The sequence below is a fragment of the Mesoplodon bidens genome (genome assembly GCF_964165515.1).
Source record: "Mesoplodon bidens genome assembly, chromosome: X".
Lineage (NCBI taxonomy): Eukaryota > Metazoa > Chordata > Mammalia > Artiodactyla > Ziphiidae > Mesoplodon > Mesoplodon bidens.
The window spans coordinates 38,580,425-38,601,584 of NC_138163.1; the positions used below are offsets into that span (position 1 = coordinate 38,580,425).

Consider the following 21,160-nt stretch of genomic DNA (forward strand, 5'->3'; position numbering starts at 1 on the left):
TTGCTGTACACCTGTAAAACTAACATGCTATTGTAAATCAACTATACTCCAATATAAAATAAAAATTAAATTAAAGTTATTATAAAATAGTTGCTATATTCCCCATGCTGTACAATATATCCTTGTAGCTTATTTATTTTACACATTGTAGTTTGTACCTCTTAATTCCTTACCCCTATCTTGCCTCTCCCCCCTTCCCTCTCCCCACTGGTAACCATTAATTTGTTCTCTATATCTGTGCTACAGAGATTAAATACAGATATAGAGGTTAAAAACAGATAAACCATTTTTAAAATCACAATAAGGTCTCTGCTACCTATAACTCTGAAGTTATATTTTCTGGTTAACTATAGGTTTAGTACTACTTTAAGCAGGAAAACAGATATTTTAATCATTTTGGATGAGAACATTTCTAAAATACATACTTTTGTGCCTTCTTTAATGGCACTTAATGCTCGATAAGTTTCTTTCTTTAATAAATAGGGTCAGTTACCATCTTTACTATTCTTTAATACATTCAAGGCTTTTCAAATGGTTTGCAAGTGAGCCATAATATTGGTTTCCCTCTCAGCCTTCAAGGCAACAGGGTAGGGCCCAGAGAAACCAGAACCCTGGGCCAGTCTCTTTTGGCCATCAGCTGCCTCATCAGTTTGCCCACCCCAGGGTTCAGTGCAAATAATACCATGTTCTGTATGTCACAACATGAGAAGAAGTTGAAAGCACTGCCATGTGAAATGGTTGTGCAATGTGTGAGTCCTTTTTTATCATTTTCCTGATTCCTCTCTTGCAATCAGAGTATTATCTGACATTCTTATGTGCTGATTTACATGTCAGTTTGCTGCTTCTATTTTGCTCTGAGATCAGATACCAGATGACCAGATTTTTAGAAATTATGTAAGAAGTAAGTATAAAGGCTTTGAATAAACCCGAGGAGCTTTTCTTTTAAAAAAATAATGAGCTTTAGTTCATGGAGCAAGTGACATCTTTCCTGGATGTCTGTATGTCTCCTGAATAATTCTAATTCTCCGGTTCCCGATAGTTGCCATTGCTAGAAGGCCAAGGTCCAAATAGCTAAGGTGTTATCATATACCTCCACTGTGGGCATACCTGCTCTAAAAAATCTCAATGATTTCTTTGCTATACTTGCCACACTAGGAAAAGATCAGACGAGTGGAGAACTCATTTTAGGCCTTAGACTGAATTATTGCCAATTAAGTGACTTGTGTATAATCAAGGAAAACATACATGTCCGCTACTGTGCTAGATTTTTATAGGGGAAAAAGAAGAATGGTGTGATCAAAATCCTTTTGCAACATATGGTCTAGTTGTTTAACATGTATTTATCTTATTTTTTAAAATCAGAAAACAGTTTAAGATAATATAAAATATAACAGCAAATGTAAGTTATGTAGACAATAGGTGTCATTGAAATTGAGAACAGGAAAAACTTTACTATGTACTGGAGTAGTCAGGAAGAATCTCACGTAGTTGGGTTTAGAAGGACAAATAGAATTTGGAGAGATGAGAAATGGAAAAAAACAACTTCAAGGACAATCATGTTCTTCTACCAGCACTTCTGGCGCCTACCATCAGAAAAATACAAGCATGATGCAAAATGTATTGATCATTTACTGTATGTCAGATGCTATAAAAATGACCAAGACAGCCTCAAGGAACTCATAATCCATTGCCCGAGGGCAGGGAGTGGTAGTGGCGGATGGACATATAAACTGGACAGAGTATAGATTTAAAATATGGCAGCTCTCATATATATATATATTTTTAAATAAAAGTCTAAAATGAAGAAAAGGGATGTATTGTAACTCACGTTTTCTGTTTTAACCTTCCACCATCAGTATCTGTTTGCTGAGACTGTAACTTCTCTTCATCATCTGACTGTGCTGCGTCATTACTACAAGAAGAAGTAGTCATTTTATAAGAAGCCATTTCCCCTACACTTCTCAAAAATCTCTGTGTGTACTTAGTATACAATTAGCTAATCAGTGTAAGAAAAATATGTTAACATGCTTTATATAAGTTTAATTTAAATGATGACCCTGAGAATTTAAAGACTTGAAAGATCATAGAGTAGAATCTTTAAGCAAGGTGCAATGTACAAAATGCAAACGAATGCAATTTAGCAATTTATGAAAACCTAACACAAACAAGGCTTTTTGCTGGGCAAAACATGCTGCACAGAAATGACACATTAACTTATAAATATCTCCCTCCTTACTTACCAGGCATATCATGTGAAAGCTTTGCTTTCACAGAAATTACTTCTTAGTTCTACATACATCTCACAGTAAAGTCAATCACCTCACTCTAAAGACACTTTCTGACCCTAAAAAGACAATACAATTATTTATAAAATTTCTGATCCTTAAAGCAAGGTTTCAGAAGACCAGGTGTTTATCCCACATGGCTTTTTAGCTTCATGTGTTCTAATATTGTCTCTAGTATAATATTGGGTTGGCTGAAAAGTTTGTTCGGGTTTTCTGTAAGATGTCATAGCAAAACCCGAACAAACTTTTTGGCCAACCCAATAGAAATCATTTTAAAAGAAGACAAACCAAATACTATGAGATTTAAGATATATATTTTTTTTCCCCAAGTAATTGTACAATCTTGAAGAACAAAGCTGAATAAAGAAAATGTCACACACACACACACACACTCACAGAAGAATATTATTCAGCCATAAAAAGGAAGGAAATCCAGCCATTTGTGACAACATGGATGGACCTTGGGAGCATTAAGCTAAATGAAATAAATCAGACAGAGAAAGACAAATACTTTATGATATCACTTATATGTGGAATCTTAAAAAAAAAGCTCATTTTAAAAAAGAGAGAGAAAAAAGTTTAAGAATACATACATTAACTCTAATTTTAATTCTAACTTTAAAAAAAGAAGACTGAATGAAACCAAATTAGGGACTCTCATAGTTCATAAACAGAGAACTTTTCACCACTCTGAATGAAATACTACAAATGATAAGTAATAACATTAGGCCATACCTTACATATTCCTTAGTCCTTCTCATGATGTGTAGAGTGAGAGGATTAATACCTGTTGGCAGTTTCTCTTCTGCAAGACTCAAAGGTATTTCTTCTCCAGTATCCAGATTCTTAATCATTACACTGGCTAAAATTTCCTGAAGTAAAAAATAACACCGAGAGTACCTATAATTTAATTATCTTTTTGAATCTACAAAATCCTCAAAAATTCAAGCTAAGAACTTTCTAGATACATTCAGTACAATGTACAATAATTTTTTAAACATTTTTAGTGAGATACAATTTCCACACCACAAAATGCACTCATTTAAAGCATATAATTCAATGGTTCTGAGTACATTCACAGAGTCGTGCAATTATCACCATTATCTAAGTTTAGAACTTTTCTACCTCCCCCAAAAGAAACCATATACCCATTAGCTGTCATGCCATATTCCCCTCTCCTTCCAGTCCCTGGCAACCACGAATCTACTTTTTTTCTCTATGGATTTGCCTATTCTGGACATTTCATATAAATTAAATCATATAGCATGTAGTCTTTTGTGAATGGCTTCTTTCACTTAGCATCATGCTGTCAAGGTTCATCCATATTGCAGCATGTATCTCTTTCCTTTTAATTGCCAAAAAATAGTCCACATGGATGGATATACTACATTTTATTTATCCATTCATCAGTGTTGGACATTTGTGTCGTTTCCACACTTTCGCTAGTATGAACACCTATGTATATTTTTTGTGTGGATGTATGTTTTCCTTTCTCTTTGTTGTATACATAGGATTGGTATTGCTGGGTCATGGTAACTCGATGCTTAATATTTTGAGGAACTATCAAACCATTTTCCAAAGTACAATAATTTTTTTAATGTACTGTTTAAAAGAAACAAAGATTAAGATTTTGCTTCAAAACTTCATTCTGAATAAATTGGCCAATAGATGTATACTAAATTTTAAGGTAAGGATTAAACATTGAGTCTGTATACACTGTACATAATCTAATATGTATAAAAACATATACCTGGGCCTCCCTGGTGGCGCAGTGGTTGAGAGTCCGCCTGCCGATGCAGGGGACACGGGTTCGTGCCCCGGTCTGGGAGGATCCCATATGCCGCGGAGCGGCTGGGCCCGTGAGCCATGGCCGCTGGGCCTGCGCATCCGGAGCCTGTGCTCCGCAACGGGAGAGGCCACAACAGTGAGAGGCCCGCATACCGCAAAAAGAAAAAAAAAAAAAAAAAAAAAAAAAAAAAAAAAAAAAAACATATACCTATAATATCAAGTTTTTTTTAAGCCCACTTTCTATAAAACATAGGCCTTGCTTTCTTTTTTTTTTTTTTTTTTTTTTTTTTTTTTAATTTATGGCTGTGTTGGGTTGGGTCTTCGTTTCTGTGAGAGGGCTTTCTCTAGTTGTGGCAAGCGGGGGCCACTCCTCATCGCGGTGCGCGGGCCTCTCACTATCGCGGCCTCTCTTGTTGCGGAGCACAGGCTCCAGACGCGCAGGCTCACGGGGCCAGCTGCTCCGTGGCATGTGGGATCTTCCCAGACCAGGGCTCGAACCCATGTGTCCGGCATTGGCAGGCGGACGCTCAACCACTGCGCCACCAGGGAAGCCCCAGGCCTTGCTTTCAATACACTTATTCCACCATATAATTATGTGAAAGGGCAAGTGTAAGTCAGAGGTCAAACTCCAGCATATTAAAAAAAAAAAAAAAACTAAGACAATCTTCAATTTTCATTTTTTCCTCTACATTATGATTTTTTTGCCTAATAGCAATAAAGCTAATTTTTTAAAATCATTGTGGGGCTTCCCTGGTGGCGCAGTGGTTGGGAATCCGCCTGCCAAGGCAGGGGGCACGGGTTCGAGCCCTGGTCCGGGGGGATCCCACATGCCGCGGAGCAACTGGGCCCATAAGCCACGACTACTGAGCCTGCGCTCTGGAGCCTGTGAGCCATAACTGCTGGGCCCGTGTGCCACAACTACTGAGGCTTGTGCGCCTGGAGCCCATGCTCCGCAGCGGGAGAGGCCACCTCAGTGAGAAGCCCACGCCCTGCAACCAAGAGTAGCCCCTGCTTGCGGTAACTAGAGAAAGCCCACGTGCAGCAACGAGGACCCAATGCAGCCAAAAAAAAAAAAAAAACATTGTAAAATATATATAATACAAAATTTACCATTTTAACCGCTTTTAATTGTATAGTTCAGTGGCATCAAGTACATTTACACTGTCGTGCAACCATCATCACCATTCATCTCTAGAATTTTTTCATCTTCTCATCATGACCTTTATATTTTATGTTTTCAAGAACAAAAAAATCTAATTATACCTCATCAGTAAGCTCTCTCCCAGAGTTGGATCTAGGTCTCTGAGGACCCATCACTTCACCTGCTATTGTCTGCCCATCAGGTGCTTTTCCATTTTCCTGAAATTATAATTTTATAAACAGAAAGTAGACTGAATCAATTTCTATAAATATTCAATTATTCATTACCACACACAGTTCTAAAGAATTCCAGAATACAGATAATGGAGCCTACTGAAAATTTAAATGGAGCACTCCATTTCAGTCTCTTATTATTCCCAGCATGCTGAAAAACATTAGGTACCAAAAGTGTTGCTGCTCATGAAATAATGTCTGAATAGTCTTGAAAGCAAATAAATGTTCTATTTGAACCTGGCCCAAAAGCAGTTCTCTACCAGTAAAATGCCAGCACTAATATTGCCATTAATCAGAGCTATACACATGGATATCTTGAGGGTAGGGGTTGGCAAACTTTTTCTGTAGAGCCAGATAGTAAATATTTTAAGCCTTTTGCTTCATATATAGTGTCTGTTGCATATTCTTTTTTTTTAAAACAACTCTTTAAAAATATAAAGACCATTTTTAGCTTGGGGACCCTACAAAATCAGGCCACTGTTGACCTCTGCTCTAAGGTTCTGAAAAGACTATAGTGTCTTTTTTTGCATGTATGTGCTTTGAATTTTATTCCAAGTTCCATTGGCCACAGAATCCTTGATTTTTTAAAAAAAATTTATTTTATATTGAAGTATAGTTGATTAACAATGTTGTATTAGTTTCAGGTGTACAGCAAAGTGATTTAGTTATACATATACATGTATCAATTCTTTTTCAAGTTCTTTTCCCTTTTAGGTTATTACAGTATATTGAGCAGAGTTCCCTGTGCTGTACAGTAGGTCCTTGTTGATTATCTATTTTATATATAGTAGTGTGTATATGTTAATCCCAACCTCCTAATTTATCCCTCCCCCCACCTTTCCCCTTTGGTAACCATAAGTTTGTTTTCCAAGTCTGTATATTTCTGTTTTGTAAATAAGTTCATTTGTATCTTTTTTTTAGATATCATATGATATCCGATATCATATGATATTTGTCTTTCTCTGTCTGACTTACTTCACTTAGTATGATAGTATCTCCCAGTTGGCTAACCTGCCCTAACCACAGCTACCACATAAGTAACCCCCTTGAATCCCAGAATTTGACGGTGGTAGAAATTCATGTAATCAAGTCCTTTCTATTGCCTCATATATGGATACATAGCCTAGTGTATGAAGGTTTTTTTTCATGATTAGGAAAAGGAAATTATAAAAAATAAAAGTCCCTAATTTTGACCACTATAGGTCAGACAAATGAAGATTATAGTTGGTATTTATTAATAAATATTACATATAGCAGCATCTATCACTTTTTGAATACCTACTACATGCCAGGTACTTGGCATACTCTAGCTCATTTCAACCTTGCAAGAAACCTTCAAGGAAGGTTTTCCCCTCATTTCATCAATGAGCCATCTCAGACTCAGATGTTAAATAGCTTGCCAGAATCAGCCAGCTACTTAAGTAGCAGAGCTAGACAAGGGATGTAAGGTAGCCAGGTTTTGGGGACAAGGAAATATTTGGCCTGGAGAAGAAAGAAGGTTCAACAATCAACAAACCAAAACCAAAACCAAAATCAACAAACCAGCCAGTTGCAGAAAGTTGAGAAAGCCTGTATCAAATATAACACAAATTCACCAACCTGGGCAGTAACTATTTTATCTCCACTGGTAGCACTTGCCAAATCAAGAGAAGGCTGAGAATCTTTGACTGTACTCTCTGAAGCCATGTTTGTAGTTAGGAGAGTATCAGATGTAATATTCTCTTTGGGAACTGCAATAATAACAACAACAACAACAACTAATATTTATATAAGACCTTATACATAGCTTGAAAAGTGCTTTAACCTTTATCTGGCTGATGCTTAGAACAATCCTCTGAGAAAAGTGGTTTTATTACTCTCGTTTTATATATGGGAAAACCAGGGTTCAAATATGTTAAATTCTTCAAGGCTACACAACTTACACATGAAGAGAACTAGGACTTAAATTCAAATCTTAAGTCTCCAAATCCTATGCTCTTTTCACTATGCCACACTGGCTCTCCAATGGTAACAGATTTGAAAGTCTCCTGAAATGTTTAATTACAGTAATGTAACAACACCAATGTAAACATTTTGACTTTCTATTACTAAAATAAGTTTTATAACTTGGTCATCAATGTGGTTGTCTACAGCATAAACTGAAAAAAAAAATCAGAAAGTTCAAGTTTCAACTCCAAGAACTCCCCACAAAAATAGCTATTTCTCAATTAATACTTGCCATCTAGATCAGGTGTCTTAAGAGCCTCAAACTCCAATTCACTTTTCTTTTTTCTTGGTGGTGGAGCAGGTCGAGATGGAGGTGGGGGTCTAGGAGGTGGGAAATTAGTTGGAGGAGGTGGGCGTGCTGGAACAGGCTTCTTTGTACTAGCTACTATATCAGGTTCTGGAGTAAGCTGTCTTGGTGGTTTGGCAGGAGCAACTTCTTCCACAACAGCAAAATCTTTAGTAGATAAGGAGTGTGAGGATGCAGGTTCTAGAACATCACTTTCTTTGACTTCCACTGCTTCCTTGTTCAACACTTCTGTTTCAGTTTCAGGCACATTAAGCTGTTGTTCAGTTGAACTTATTTCAGTTAACTTAGTGGTTTCATCTACTGGCTTGTCACATGTGTCATCAGAAGGAAAACATTTTTTTGATTCTAATTTAGTTTCTTCAGATACATCCTGACTTTCTGCCTTTTGGGAATCTTCCTGCAGTACTTGATCTACGGCTAACAATCCAGGTATATCTGTTCCAGCCATGATAGGACTGGCAGTAGCCTGATCAGACTGTCCTTTTCCTTTGGAATCCAAAGAGTCATCTTCAAGCTGTAGTACTTTCTGACTCTCTTCAATAATACTTTCAATAATCTGATGAAAGGTTAAAAAGCAGTTGAAAAAAAAAACAATGAAGCTATTTACAAGAACAAAATAACAGCTAATCATTTATATAGTACTTACTATGTGCCAGGCAATGTTCTTAACACTTTACATATTTTAATCTTTACAACAACTTTGTAAGATAGCACTCTTACTATCATCATTATACAAATGAGGGAACTAAGGCACAGAGGGACCAAGTGATTTGTCCAAGGTCACAAAGCTAGTAAGTGATGAAGCTGGCATAAACGTAGGGAGTTTGGTTCCAGACACTGTACTCTTAACCATTATATAGGGAACCTGTGTTAGTATGTGTAATCACAAAAATTCAATCAACCCTGTAAAAGAAAGTTTAAACCTAAATTTACATTCAGATGCTTCATGTCATAGTTCATTTACATATTTATGCCAAGTTAGTTGCCTGCTGGTTTGAGCCTAGTTAACAAAACTATGAGAATCAAAACCACCTTGTACAAGATTTTAAGTTGTTCAGCTCTGAACTCAAGCCTGACATGGAAAGCCAGCAGATGCAGGGAGATTAATGTTCTTAAACAGGCTACATCTAATCCCCTGCTCTGCAGAGAGATGGCAGGACCATGAAAAGAGTTCAAATACCCAGCTCATCTTGCCTTTTTTCCCTTTTATTTCTTATCTACAGTTGAAAACTACAGGCAGGCTTTCTGCGTCTCCTACCAACATTTAGAAGAAAATATATTTTCTACCCAATCCTGTCATTATTAACACAATAAATCTCCCAGCCCACTCACTTATCTTCCCACCACGGAGACATGGATGACTTCTGCTTTCTCAATTCTTTGGCTCCAGAAAGTTAACAGAATGTGCTATGGAACTATCTTGATGTGGTTTACTACAAATTCATGCCAAGTGAACTGGATATTAAGCCGTTCAATAATATTCATCCCTGATTTCCCAGCATATTCTACATATTAATTTTTCTCAATCTTCTAATTTTTATCCTAGACCTACCTTACTTTTACCAGAGAAATATTAACTAGAGTCCACCTAATTTGTCAATTAGGTAGTTTCTGAGTTCTGAGTACTTTAGCAATAACAGAAGCCAGATTACAGTAAATTTACGAATGAATAAGAGGTGAAGACATAGGAACAGCCAGCACACTCTATGTTCTCAAAAAGCTTGGCTATACATGGAAGAGGGTGCAAGAAAATGATCCAGCATTTTTATAAGCAGAGGGGAAGGAGCCAATGGAAAGGAAGATAACAAGTTCTGGAGAAGAAAGGAAAGAGGGTCTGCTGTGTATTAGACCCAGTACACACATTTGCCATTTAATCTTTACACAGGACTTGTGAGGGAGCTAGATTATCTCCCTTCTACCAAAGCAGGAATCTGAGGTAAAGGCATTAAGTATTTCGCCTAAGGTCCCACAGCTAGTAAACTACAAAGTCAAAACTGAAATCCGGGTTTTTCTCCAAAAAATCCAGTGTTCTTTATATTATATCATTCTACTTTGGACAGAAAAAAAAAGAATACTAAATTCTCAGGAATGGCATGAAAAAGAGGTAAAAGATGAAAACAAGTTTGCAGGTGAGGGAAGTGAGAGATGATGAAAAGGACTGAATTCAGGCTTCTTAGCCTCTAACACCTACATGCAGTGTGGGAAGCAAGGTTATTTGATGAAAGTAAACAGATGCAGGTGGGCACAGTGAGCATGAGGTGAATGTAAAGGTTTCAAATAATCACTATGCAGAGTGAAAAGGCCTATGCCATCAGAGGGGTTAAAACAAGGTTGAAAATCTTAAACCTTCTTTAATCCCTTAACTGAGGACAATCTCTTCCTCTTCTGAACTCCTAACACTCTTACTGTTCATTATAATATGAACTAGAATATAAATACAGTGTAGTACATGAGCTAGCTCTATATAAATATTTTCTCCACACCTGGAAAACAAGGCCCATGTTTTCTACCTCTTGATATGCCCCCATAGCACCTATTTACAGTACCTAGACCTGTTTCCCCACCCCCGTTCCCTGCCGGGTTTCAGGAGGTAGCAAATGGGGAAAGAACAAGAGAACAGTGAGAATCAAGACTAACATAGAAATGATCATGCTAAAGCAACTGTTTCCTATCACCTCCCTGCTTCAAAAAAATCATTGCTTTCACAGCGACTGTAAAATAAAAACCAGATGTTTTAGTATGACATAAGAGGCATTCCCATAATCTGGCCCTAACTTTGGTCTCTAGACTCATCGACAAACATTCTGCACATTCCTCATCTCCACGCCTTTGGTTATGCCTTTCCTCTTCCATCTCTGCCTGCCCAAATCTTTTTTTTTTTTTTTTTTTTTTTTGCGGTACGCGGGCCTCTCACTGTTGTGGCCTCTCCCGTTGCGGAGCACAGGCTCTGGACCTGCAGGCTCAGCGGTCATGGCTCATGGGCCTAGCCGCTCCACGGCATGTGGGATCTTCCCGGACCGGGGCACGAACCCGTGTCCCCTGCATCAGCAGGCGGACTCTCAACCACTGTGCCACCAGGGAAGCCCCCTGCCCAAATCTTATCCATTCATCAAGAACCAGTTCAGATGCTACTTCCTCCTTCCCCATTCCTATCCTCAAAGAGAAAGTAAAGCCTCCCTTTGTGCTCTTATAAAGTTTGCAAGTCTATTTGAACACTTATTACACTCAGTTTTGTGTTTATCCAATTTTCTCTACTAAAATGTAAGTTACTGGGAACAGGGATTGTGTTCTGATCCAGGGTATAACTCCACAGCCTTTATAATTAATGTTGGATACTTAATTCACTTGAAAAGGCTAGAACTTAAAAAGTAATACCTAGAGTCTTAAGACTCACTCTATGGCTCCATAGTGTTTACTATTTTTTCAGCTTCTAAACTCTCCTTAAAAATCACTTTTTTTTGGCTACTAACTATACTTACCCATTTGTAATTTATCCCAAGAAAAAAAAATCTTTAAAAGGGAAAGAAAAGCTCTAGTGGAAAAACAGAAACTTTTCAAGTTTTCAACAATAAAAATGGCTAGATACATAATAATCCATTTGCTTGATGGAAGCTAATAGACCAAATGAAAACTGAGTATTAAAATCATGTAGAAATATGATAAAAATCAAAAAATGTTAAGAGGAAAAGGTAGAATATAAAATTCTGTCAGAAACAAAACAACACCATCACCAACAAAATTCCATCTACACTACAAATAGGCCAAAAAAAAAAAAAAGCAAATGAGTGAGAACCAGAAGGGAATGCCAAAAAATCAAGACAGCTGTTTGTTTGTGTAGAATTGTGGGAAATTTCTGATTTAAAAAAAGAAGGGTACCACTCTTGTTATCTCATTCATGCTGATACACAAAACCATTTTTCCCAAAAAGGAAATTTTTCTTTTTAAAGGAAAAAGTATTATCAATATTAAAATATGTAGTCCATTAATTTCTAAATTCCATAAGGGTAGAACAATGAATCTATATTGGTGGTGATTTTGCCCAGTGTCATTCCCCCAGACATTCAGTGATGTCTGGAGACATTTTTGGTTGTCAAGATGGGGTAGGGGTTGGTGGGGGGGGGGAGGCGGACGTTGACATCTAGTGAGTCAAAGCCAGGAATGCTGCTAAACATTCTACCATGTACAAAACAGTCTCTCCTTCCCCCCACAACAAAGAATTATTCACCCCAAAGGTGTTGCTGTTGAGAAACTCTGGGATAGAGGATGTGTCGTTGCATTGGTCTCTGGAAATCCACTCTCTAAACAGTGCCTGGGGCACAGAAAACACTCAAAACTGGTATAAATGAACAGACACACCATTCTTTCTCCTTGGGTTTTATCCTGATACTGTGAACAACCCATTGCCAAAATTTTTATCTTACGCTCAGTCTCTTCCAGTAAACCAAACCCTGAAGCTTCATATGATCAATTCCTTAAAAGTTATCAAAGGTACTAGAAGAGTAATGACTTCTTGTAACCTCTAACTCCTCAAGACATTAGAATTTGCTGCACTGAGTTTTTCAGTACCTTTACCTCTTGGTACTAACCTCAAGAGTAGCTATAGCTTACTCTAATAAAAATACAAGTATAAAAAGTAAAAACACATTAAAAAACATTTTTCAAAATACTGATTCAAGGATAAATTACCAATTAGTTCGATTACAAAATGCCTTCTAAAAAGCCTGATGCGCCTTCAATCACAAATTCAACAGATTCAGGAACATTTACTGAACATCCACCACGTACAGGGCACTATACTAAAAGAATATAAAAATTTTTCCACTTTAAATATACCATAAAAATATGACATCTGCTAAACTAATATTGACATTTTATCTTACAAACCTTTTTAGACACATCTTGCTTCAATTCTTGTACAGGGGACTCATTTCCAACTTTGTATGCAGAGTTCTCTGCTTCCTATTTTAAAAAGAAAAGAAACAAAGACCAAATATCTTTTCTTTAAAACTTTGTTTAAAATGGGTATAAATTAGAAATTATAGCATTAATAAATCAAAGGCCCATAAAGAGCTTAGATGTTTATATACTGATAGATGCCCAGAGATTTTTATGCCAATTGGGACAATTTAATTTGCATAGGAAGGTTACCAATCAGCAATTTTCGATTTTTCTATTGTAATAGGATATTTTCCTTTACATGTACCCAACTTTTTAACATTAAAAAACTGTGCAGGAAGATAAGAACTACTAAGTACCTTTGTAGCTTAAAAAGATTAAGGACTTAAGCAAAGGGTTGAATTAGAATTGTTATTTTTCCCAAAGTATCCCTTCATAAATATGAATAAACACAAAAGTACATAATGAGGAAGACCATATTCAGAGAATCATTGCCTTAAAAACTTTATACACTTTAGATAAAAGGAATCAAGATTTAACCAGTATTAAATGAAGTCCCCAAAACAGTAACAGATGAAAAAAATTAAACCCACCAAAAATACATATATATCTACGTATACATTCAAATACACATACGTACATATATATATATATTTGGGAGGTTAGAGAAGGTAAAATGGATGCTGCATTTCTGTTGGAAAAAAAATTCGGGTAAATTAAGATAATCATACATTTGCAAATCTTAACACAATATTCTTTTCCATCTTAAGTTTTCTTTACATTTATAGAAGTACAGTAATTTGAATGCTACTACTAATACTGAGAAAAAAAACTTTTCATAATTCTTAGTGTACATCACAGAGCTTGTCAGAGAGTCACTATAACCATTTTTGACAGATAAGTGACCTAAGATACATAAGGATGTATGTATGTATTAAGGTAGCAATTATACAAGCATCAGGATAGGCTCCAATAATCTCTCTACTCCAGAGATTATTATAATGCTAAAGACTTAATGTGCTAGAGAAATTTCTGCAGGACTTCCAATATCTTCAAGCTGAAAAGTCGTTTCATTGAATTCCTCCCAGCATTTGGGAAATACTACCAATTCTTATATAGATTCTTCTAGAGAAAAGTTGTTTCATGGAATTTGAAGTATTAGATAAAATCTAAACTCTACCACAGCCCATGAGCACCTAACATGATATGGCTCCTGCCTACATCTTTGACATCTATATTTCTCACCTCCCTCTCCCATCACAACCACACAATTATACTTTGGTCAACTGGATGGTTCCTTACCATCCTTAGGGTCATAGCTCAGGCATTATTACATCAGAAAAGCCTTCCCTGACCACCCTGAAATAGCCATCTTGACAAGATGAGAGAGAATTCTTGAAAGCTGATGATAATTAAGAACGGTTAATGCATATTAAAGAAACGCCTTCAACTGTCCTACAAATTAACTGTATTTACCCAATTACCCTCCAATAACTGTTCATTAGTAGGGAAATCAGAAGCACTGTACAACCTTAATTCCATGGATATTTTCCCCAAGTTAACCTAAGAAAAATACATACTAATAATTCCTGTACCTCAATTTAATTTGTTTTAATACTTACAAAGATCACAGACCAAAACTGCCAAGCAATGATTAGGCTTCTATTTTATTTGGCTTTAACAAAACTCTCTTAGACTTTGAACTTTTGAAAGATATCAACTCCTATAAGGTAAACTGCTGTTAAGTCCTAGTTTTAAGGAGTGATATGGCACCTACCAGAGGATCTGATCTCTAGAGAGGTTAATTGGAAGATTTCTTAGTAAAACCTGATTTAGTATATATAGTCATCTATGATTCTCTCCTTAGTGAGGTTTAAGGTCCAGGTCCTTCCCCTAGCACCTCTAACAGGCTTTGAGGACAAAGCAATGGAAGCCAAGCATGTACCTACAGACAACCAACACCAACTTAGCTAGACTTGAGACAGTCCTCAATTATTACCTTTTTCTGGAGATGGGCTGCCCCATTACTGTAGCACAGTACCTACTAAATCCCAGCTTCCCACCATTAGGCCATTTCTCTAACTCCTACCTATCACAACCTCAGATACATGCTTTCTTAAAAGGTATGATAGAGCGTTCAATTTCTAGCAATTCACACCACTGTTTCCCTCCATCTGTATTGGATATTGGAGAGCTGTTTGTACCCACCTCATAGTATTCAGTTATAAGAATTGAGCTTTTTAATTTTAATAAGCACATCCAACAAAAGACCCAGTTTCACAAATCATTTGTACAAAAGTGATCTACACTCAAAGAAATCTTCATTATTATCTACTAAAGAACATTAAGCTAAAAATGTTAGTTATTAAAAAATTCAGGTCACTTCTGGTTTTTAGTAATGAGGAAGTAACTGTGTAATGAGTAATTAACTGTGACTAAAGTGAAATTTTAAAAAATGTTTGAGATGTGACCGCCACTCTTTTTTGCTGAGGAGAGAAAAAAAAACAATAAACAAAAACCAGGAAACAACTCTTAAATAGTTGTCATATGCATCCATCCATTCCTATCAACACCATCCCTCTGTTGGAGTCTCATGTCTTGACATTCTAATCTCTTAGTAGCTCTCTCTGCACTTAGTCTCTTTCCCGCGAACTTTCTTCCACCCTTCTACCACTTATCTTTTGTTAATTCCCCAGCAAAAAATCTTGTAAGACATATAAAAATTGACTTTAAATATCTTGCTTCAAAATTTTAAAGCCCAGATTTCTTAACCTGACATTCAAGGCTCATGGAAATCTGGCCCCAATTTACTTTACCAACATTCCACCACTGAAATGTTTACATTAGTAAGACACCAGTCTTTCAATGCGCCCAGCAAATTCTCTGCCGTTGCATATTAATTAGTTCATACTATTACCTAACATACAATGCTTTCCCAATTTTTCTCTATCCACCTATGCAAATCTCTCCCAATTTTCAAAGCCTAACACAAGTTCTACCTCCTCCCGAAAAATTTTCTCTCCTATTCCAGGCAACAGAGCTCTCACGATTGCTCTATGTCCCCTTTCCTCCTCCAAACTCCCTGTAGTTCTTAAGGTCTATTCTAGTCTACAAACATCAATACCACATGTATCATCCCTTCTTATATATACGTATCTTTTCTGTGAGGTTGTAAAGTCATCAAAAATAGGAACTATATCAAACTTTTCTTTGGATTGCTTAAGGTATCAATAGATATGCTGTTATATACAATAAGCACTCAATAACCCATGTACATCCACATCATAGAATATTACTTAACAACAAAAAGGAATAAACCATTGACACATGCAACAACTTGGATGGATCTCAATCATTTGAGCCAATCTCAAAAGGTCACACACTATATGATTCCATTTATAGGACATTCTCAAGTGACAAAATTATTGAGATGGAAAACAGATTAGTGGCTGGCTGCCTAGGGTTAGGGATGATGTGGGGAGGTGGTGGGTGTGACTTTATAAAGGAAGCTCTCTGTGGTGATAAACTAGATCTCATCTGGATTGTGGTGGTGGTTATACAAATATACACATGTAATAAAATGACACAGAACTATACACTCACACTGTACCACCATCAAATTCTTGGTTTTGACATTGTACTATAATTAAGACATAACCACTGGGGAAAGTGGGTGAAGGATAACAGGACTTCTCTGTACTATCTTTGCAGCTTTCTGTGACTCTGTAATTATTTCAAAATAAAAAGTAAAAAAGAACTATATCCAACTTCATATTTATTTACTAAATATGTACATTTTCTATCTAATTTTATTCAAGTTAAGGACAATCTATAATTACTGGGATAAAATAAATTCCCCAAACCTATTTGTTATAACCTAAAAATATCTTAAGACCTAAGTGGCTTTTAAAATCTACAAGCATAAACAGCAATAGTCTCTGGATAGGAGGACTGGGAAGTGGAAGGTGAAGAATGGGAGGGAAGCTACATTTTCAACCATCTACTTTTCACACTGAGTGAATTTTAACCATGTCCATGAGTTGTTTTGTAAAATGGTTTTATTAAATAGTTAATATAAAAGAATTTTTATAAAATATAAGGAATAAAGAATTATGATATAACCTTTCTTAAGTACTCAGTTTAAGAAAAAGAACAGTATTACTATTAGCTTTCAAGTCTCTTGTATGTCCTTCTCCATTTCCATTCCATTCTTTCCCCCTCAGAGATGACTGATATCCTAAACTTTGTGTTTATCATTCCCTTGCTGTCCTTTATAGTTTTACTATGCTTGTAACTCTGAACAATATATTCTCTAGTTTTGCATGCTTTTGGACTTAATATAAATGGAATCTTACTACATGTATTTTCCTGTGACTTGTTTTATTTCCCCCACTCAACACCATGGTGCTGAAATTCATCCATGTTATTATGTATAACTAATTCATTCATAGCCACTGCTACAGAGTATTCCATATGAATACACCACAATTTATCAAACAGATCAATATCCAATGTGTATAAATAGAAGGTAGGGACACTGAAACTGAAAAAAAAATACAGCATGTTTGAGGTTATACATACATATGTACAGACGTACACACAAACACAACCATACACAAACATACACATATAGTATATATTCTATTTGATGTAAATAGTTGTTTCGTGATATTCTCGTATTTAAAATGGTTCTCATTGGCATAATGTCTCAATATCAAACTTCTTTGCTTGAATATAAGGCTAGGATTGATTTTTATATATAATTATGATACCAATACATGTGCCCATAAGAAGTATACAAGTGTTTTGGTTACTCCATATTTCTGTCATGCAAGTATTACTTTTTCAATTAAACACACACACACACACACACACAAATACAAGTATTTTATAGTGTTCTTTTATTCTAAAAATTGTAAACCAAATAAAAATTAGCAGAAATCTAAAAAATACTTATAGTCCCTTCCTTACAGTACAATATTTAATTAGGTATTTCTAGAGTACCTAATCACACCTAGAGTAAGATACAATGATAATATTACTTAGCAAAAAATAAGTAATAGAAAGCCAAAGCAGAGAATGAAGAATTACATAAAAGAGAAAAATGAATGAAAATTGCATACAATTTGTAGAAATATACTTATCACTTTCAGAAAGCACAACTCACCTTTAATGTTGAAATCACCACCTTTCCTGGAGACCTGTTCAGAAATAAAAGCAAGAAAGTGTTGAATAGTGGAGATGAGAAGGGAAATACTTCTACACACTCATTAAAGACAAGCCCATATTTTAAAAAACATTTACAGAAGATGTAGAAACCATAAAAAAGTAAAGAAGAAAATTAAAGTGACCCATAGTCTTACAACCAAGAGATTTGAGTTTGTATCTTTTGTCTTCCTAGATATATAACACTATAATTAGCATTAATGTGAATAAAATTTTGTATTCTTCCATGATAAATTTCTTTAAAATAAATTTCTCTAGAAGTGGAATTGCAGGTCAAAAGTATACACACTTTTCAGCATTTTGAGAAACTCTCAAATTGCCCTCCAGAACAGTTGTACCAATTTAAATACACTCCCATTGCTCTGAGTCCCTGATTTTTAATACCCTTGCCAAAAATGAGTGTTATTTTTAAATGTTTACAAATTTGATAGGAAAATATATCTTATTGCTGTCTTAATTTGTGCTTCTTTGATTTACAGTATGGATGAAAAGTTTCATATGCATAGACATTTACGTTACTTTTAAAGAGAGATAACCTATTTTTGTTTGCAGCTCTTTTTTTTTTTCATTGGAGCAAAACTCTATTCTTAAATACAGAGTGCTCTAGATATAATAATTTTAAAAAGTAACTTTTCACCAATTATTTTCACACACCCCTTACATTTTTCTTCAAATAGGAACAATTTCATATCTGCTTCAAAGCACAAAGGAGAGACATACCCTTACAGCCACTTATCAGGGTTATGCAGTAAGAAGCTTTTAAATGATTCATATGCCATTCCTAAATTTTTTAAATGCAGTGATCACAGATGATACAACTTTGTGTTGAAAGGCGCCTTCAAGATCATCTAGTCATAGCGCCTCTTTTTACAGATAAAGAAACCAAGGTGCTGAGAGGTTAAGTGACTTTCCCCAAAGTCACAAATTAAGTTAGGGGCAGAACCAAGAGAAGCATCGAGTCCTACTACCATGTTCTTCATGTGCCAAATTGAGTAATCCTTGACCTCTAATCAAAACAGTGTGATAAAAAAATTACTTTTGGGCTTCCCTGGTGGTGCAGTGGTTGGGGGTCCGCCTGCCGATGGAGGGGACGCTGGTTCGTGCCCAGGTTTGGGAAGATCCCACATGCCCGCGGAGCGGCTGGGCCTGTGGGCCATGGCCACTGAGCCTGTGCGTCCGGAGCCTGTGCTCCGCAGCGGGAGAGGCCACAGCAGTGAGAGGCCCGCGTACCGCAAAAAAAAAAAAAAAAAAAAAAAAAAAAAAATTACTTTTGCCATTCAACATAAAATCAACCCCTTTGTTAAACAAACATTTATGGAACATCTACTATGTACCAGGGACTAGAGATAGGAAGATGATTAAGACACAACCCCAGTTTAGGGTTTTTTTAAAGCTTGTTTAAAAAACAAAAAAGATAGCTGTATAAAAGAGTGCCTGCCCACTTAATTGCAGTGCCTGGACGATATAATTTCATGTTAATAAAGGACAATTTCCAGGAATGAAAATTTTTATATCCCCAATTACTTGGTTTCCCTGGCAAACATATACTGCTCTGTAACAAAATCCTGTTTATCCGGAGGTGATTAGGACCAAGGTTATTCCAATTTTTAAAAAAGGAATAAATATTTCACAAAAAGGATGTGTAAAATAATACAAGTGCAATCAAAACAATAACAAAAATTTAATAAACAAAAAAGCCTTGAAGAGGCTCAAATTTCCGTGTGGCACATATTCTGAATGTCAATCAAGAAAAAAAAAATCACCTGCCACAGAGGTGTAGCGACAAGAGGAAATAAGATTTTTTTCAAAAAACTTAAGCCCCATATGAGGTAGAGAAGGCAAGAAAAAGAAAATCTGCCTTCCCCATGACTCCCACTTTGAGAAATCTGATCAGGTTTTTTAGCTGTCCAAGAAACAGAATAGGGCGCCACATTTATCTCTTGTATGTAACTGGTTTCATAAAGAGCTGATTATTCACAGGATCTAAGTTATAGACCAACTGTTGACACACATGGAAATAGTCCAGATTGGTTCTGGTGGGGCTTTACATACAGCTGTGTACAAACTATAAAGAGTAATTTATTACTTCCTTTTGAGAGCCAAGGGAATGCAGTGAAAAGAATATGTGCAGATAGACCTTGCTTGAATACCGTTTTTGCCATTTACCGTGTGTGTGATCTTGATCAATTCATTTAATTTATCCAAGCCTCAATCTCCTCCTTTGGAAAAGGGGTAAAAACATCTACACTTCATAGGACTACTATAAGGATTAAGTGAGAGAGCACATGGGGCATACACAATAAGCTGTAGTTTCCTCAGCAGCTTTGAACTGCTCCATTGAAACTCACAAATAATGAGTGCACCAAGTTTCTCCAAGGGACTTAGTCAGTAGTGGGGAGCCTGAGACCAATTTCTGGATACAGGAAAGATACCCTACAGCCTGTAAAGCTCCAGGCTATTTAACAACAGGGAACAAGAAAAACACCAGATTATACTGAGCTGGTGATTAAAATGGGATCCTGCTTGCATTTTGTGATATCATTAAACAAAAAACTAATAACAAAAGCCACTCATGTTCAAAACATAATTTAAATGTTACAAAGTTGTTAAGGTCTTGGTAGGCAGTAAAACATTTCATAGCTTCCTCCAGTCTGATTAAGCCTAAAATTGTCTTTAACAGGGTAGTCTGTAAGACTGGAATTTTTTGTGATACATTTTTTCATCCATTTATAAGACATTAGCATCTAGTAAAAAGTGAAAGCATATTTATAATTTGCAAAGTTGGCTAAAACGATTTGTATCATGTGCCGAAATGAGAAAACAACAATTCATTTCACTATAATAAACAGTAAATCATTATTTAGTATTCCCACAGGAAATGTTCTTAAGAGGGGCCTTGTAATAATAATTATACAATGGCCATCATTTGTTAATAAGCATGTGCCAAAAATGTGCTAAGACTTGACTTGCTTTTGCTTCTTTAGTCCTCACAACTTTCCAATGAGGTAGTTATATTACCTTCCCTATTTTACACACAAAAAAACTTGAGGCTTGGGTCAGATGAGGTAATTTAAATTGCACTGCTAGTGAATAACTGGGCCAGAATTTGACCCTAGGCAGTCTGGCTCTAGGGTCCACTCTCTCAACTACATTGCAATATTGCCTCTTTTCTGTGTAAGGTCTTAAAAGATGACGGTTATGAGAATATTCTAAGCGGTGCTATGAATGAACACCAAAGTAAAGGTAATTAGCGCTGCTTCTTGGGTTGTACTAAACTAATTAAGTCAAAGGCTTGAAT

The 21,160-nt window shown here is 36.1% G+C and overlaps 1 protein-coding gene across 1 annotated transcript in view; it reads right to left on the reverse strand.

Moving 5' to 3' along the window:
- WDR44 (WD repeat domain 44) overlaps positions 1-21,160 on the reverse strand; it is an 83,514-nt gene that overhangs the window by 42,471 nt on the left and 19,883 nt on the right. The window contains exons 2-8 of the mRNA XM_081222889.1: positions 17,804-17,837; positions 12,625-12,699; positions 7,666-8,296; positions 7,047-7,177; positions 5,337-5,432; positions 3,021-3,157; positions 1,829-1,912 (exon numbers count right to left, since the gene is read on the reverse strand). Of these exons, the coding sequence (XP_081079015.1) occupies positions 1,829-1,912; positions 3,021-3,157; positions 5,337-5,432; positions 7,047-7,177; positions 7,666-8,296; positions 12,625-12,699; positions 17,804-17,837 (1,188 nt within the window). The remainder of the gene's footprint in view (positions 1-1,828; positions 1,913-3,020; positions 3,158-5,336; positions 5,433-7,046; positions 7,178-7,665; positions 8,297-12,624; positions 12,700-17,803; positions 17,838-21,160) is intronic.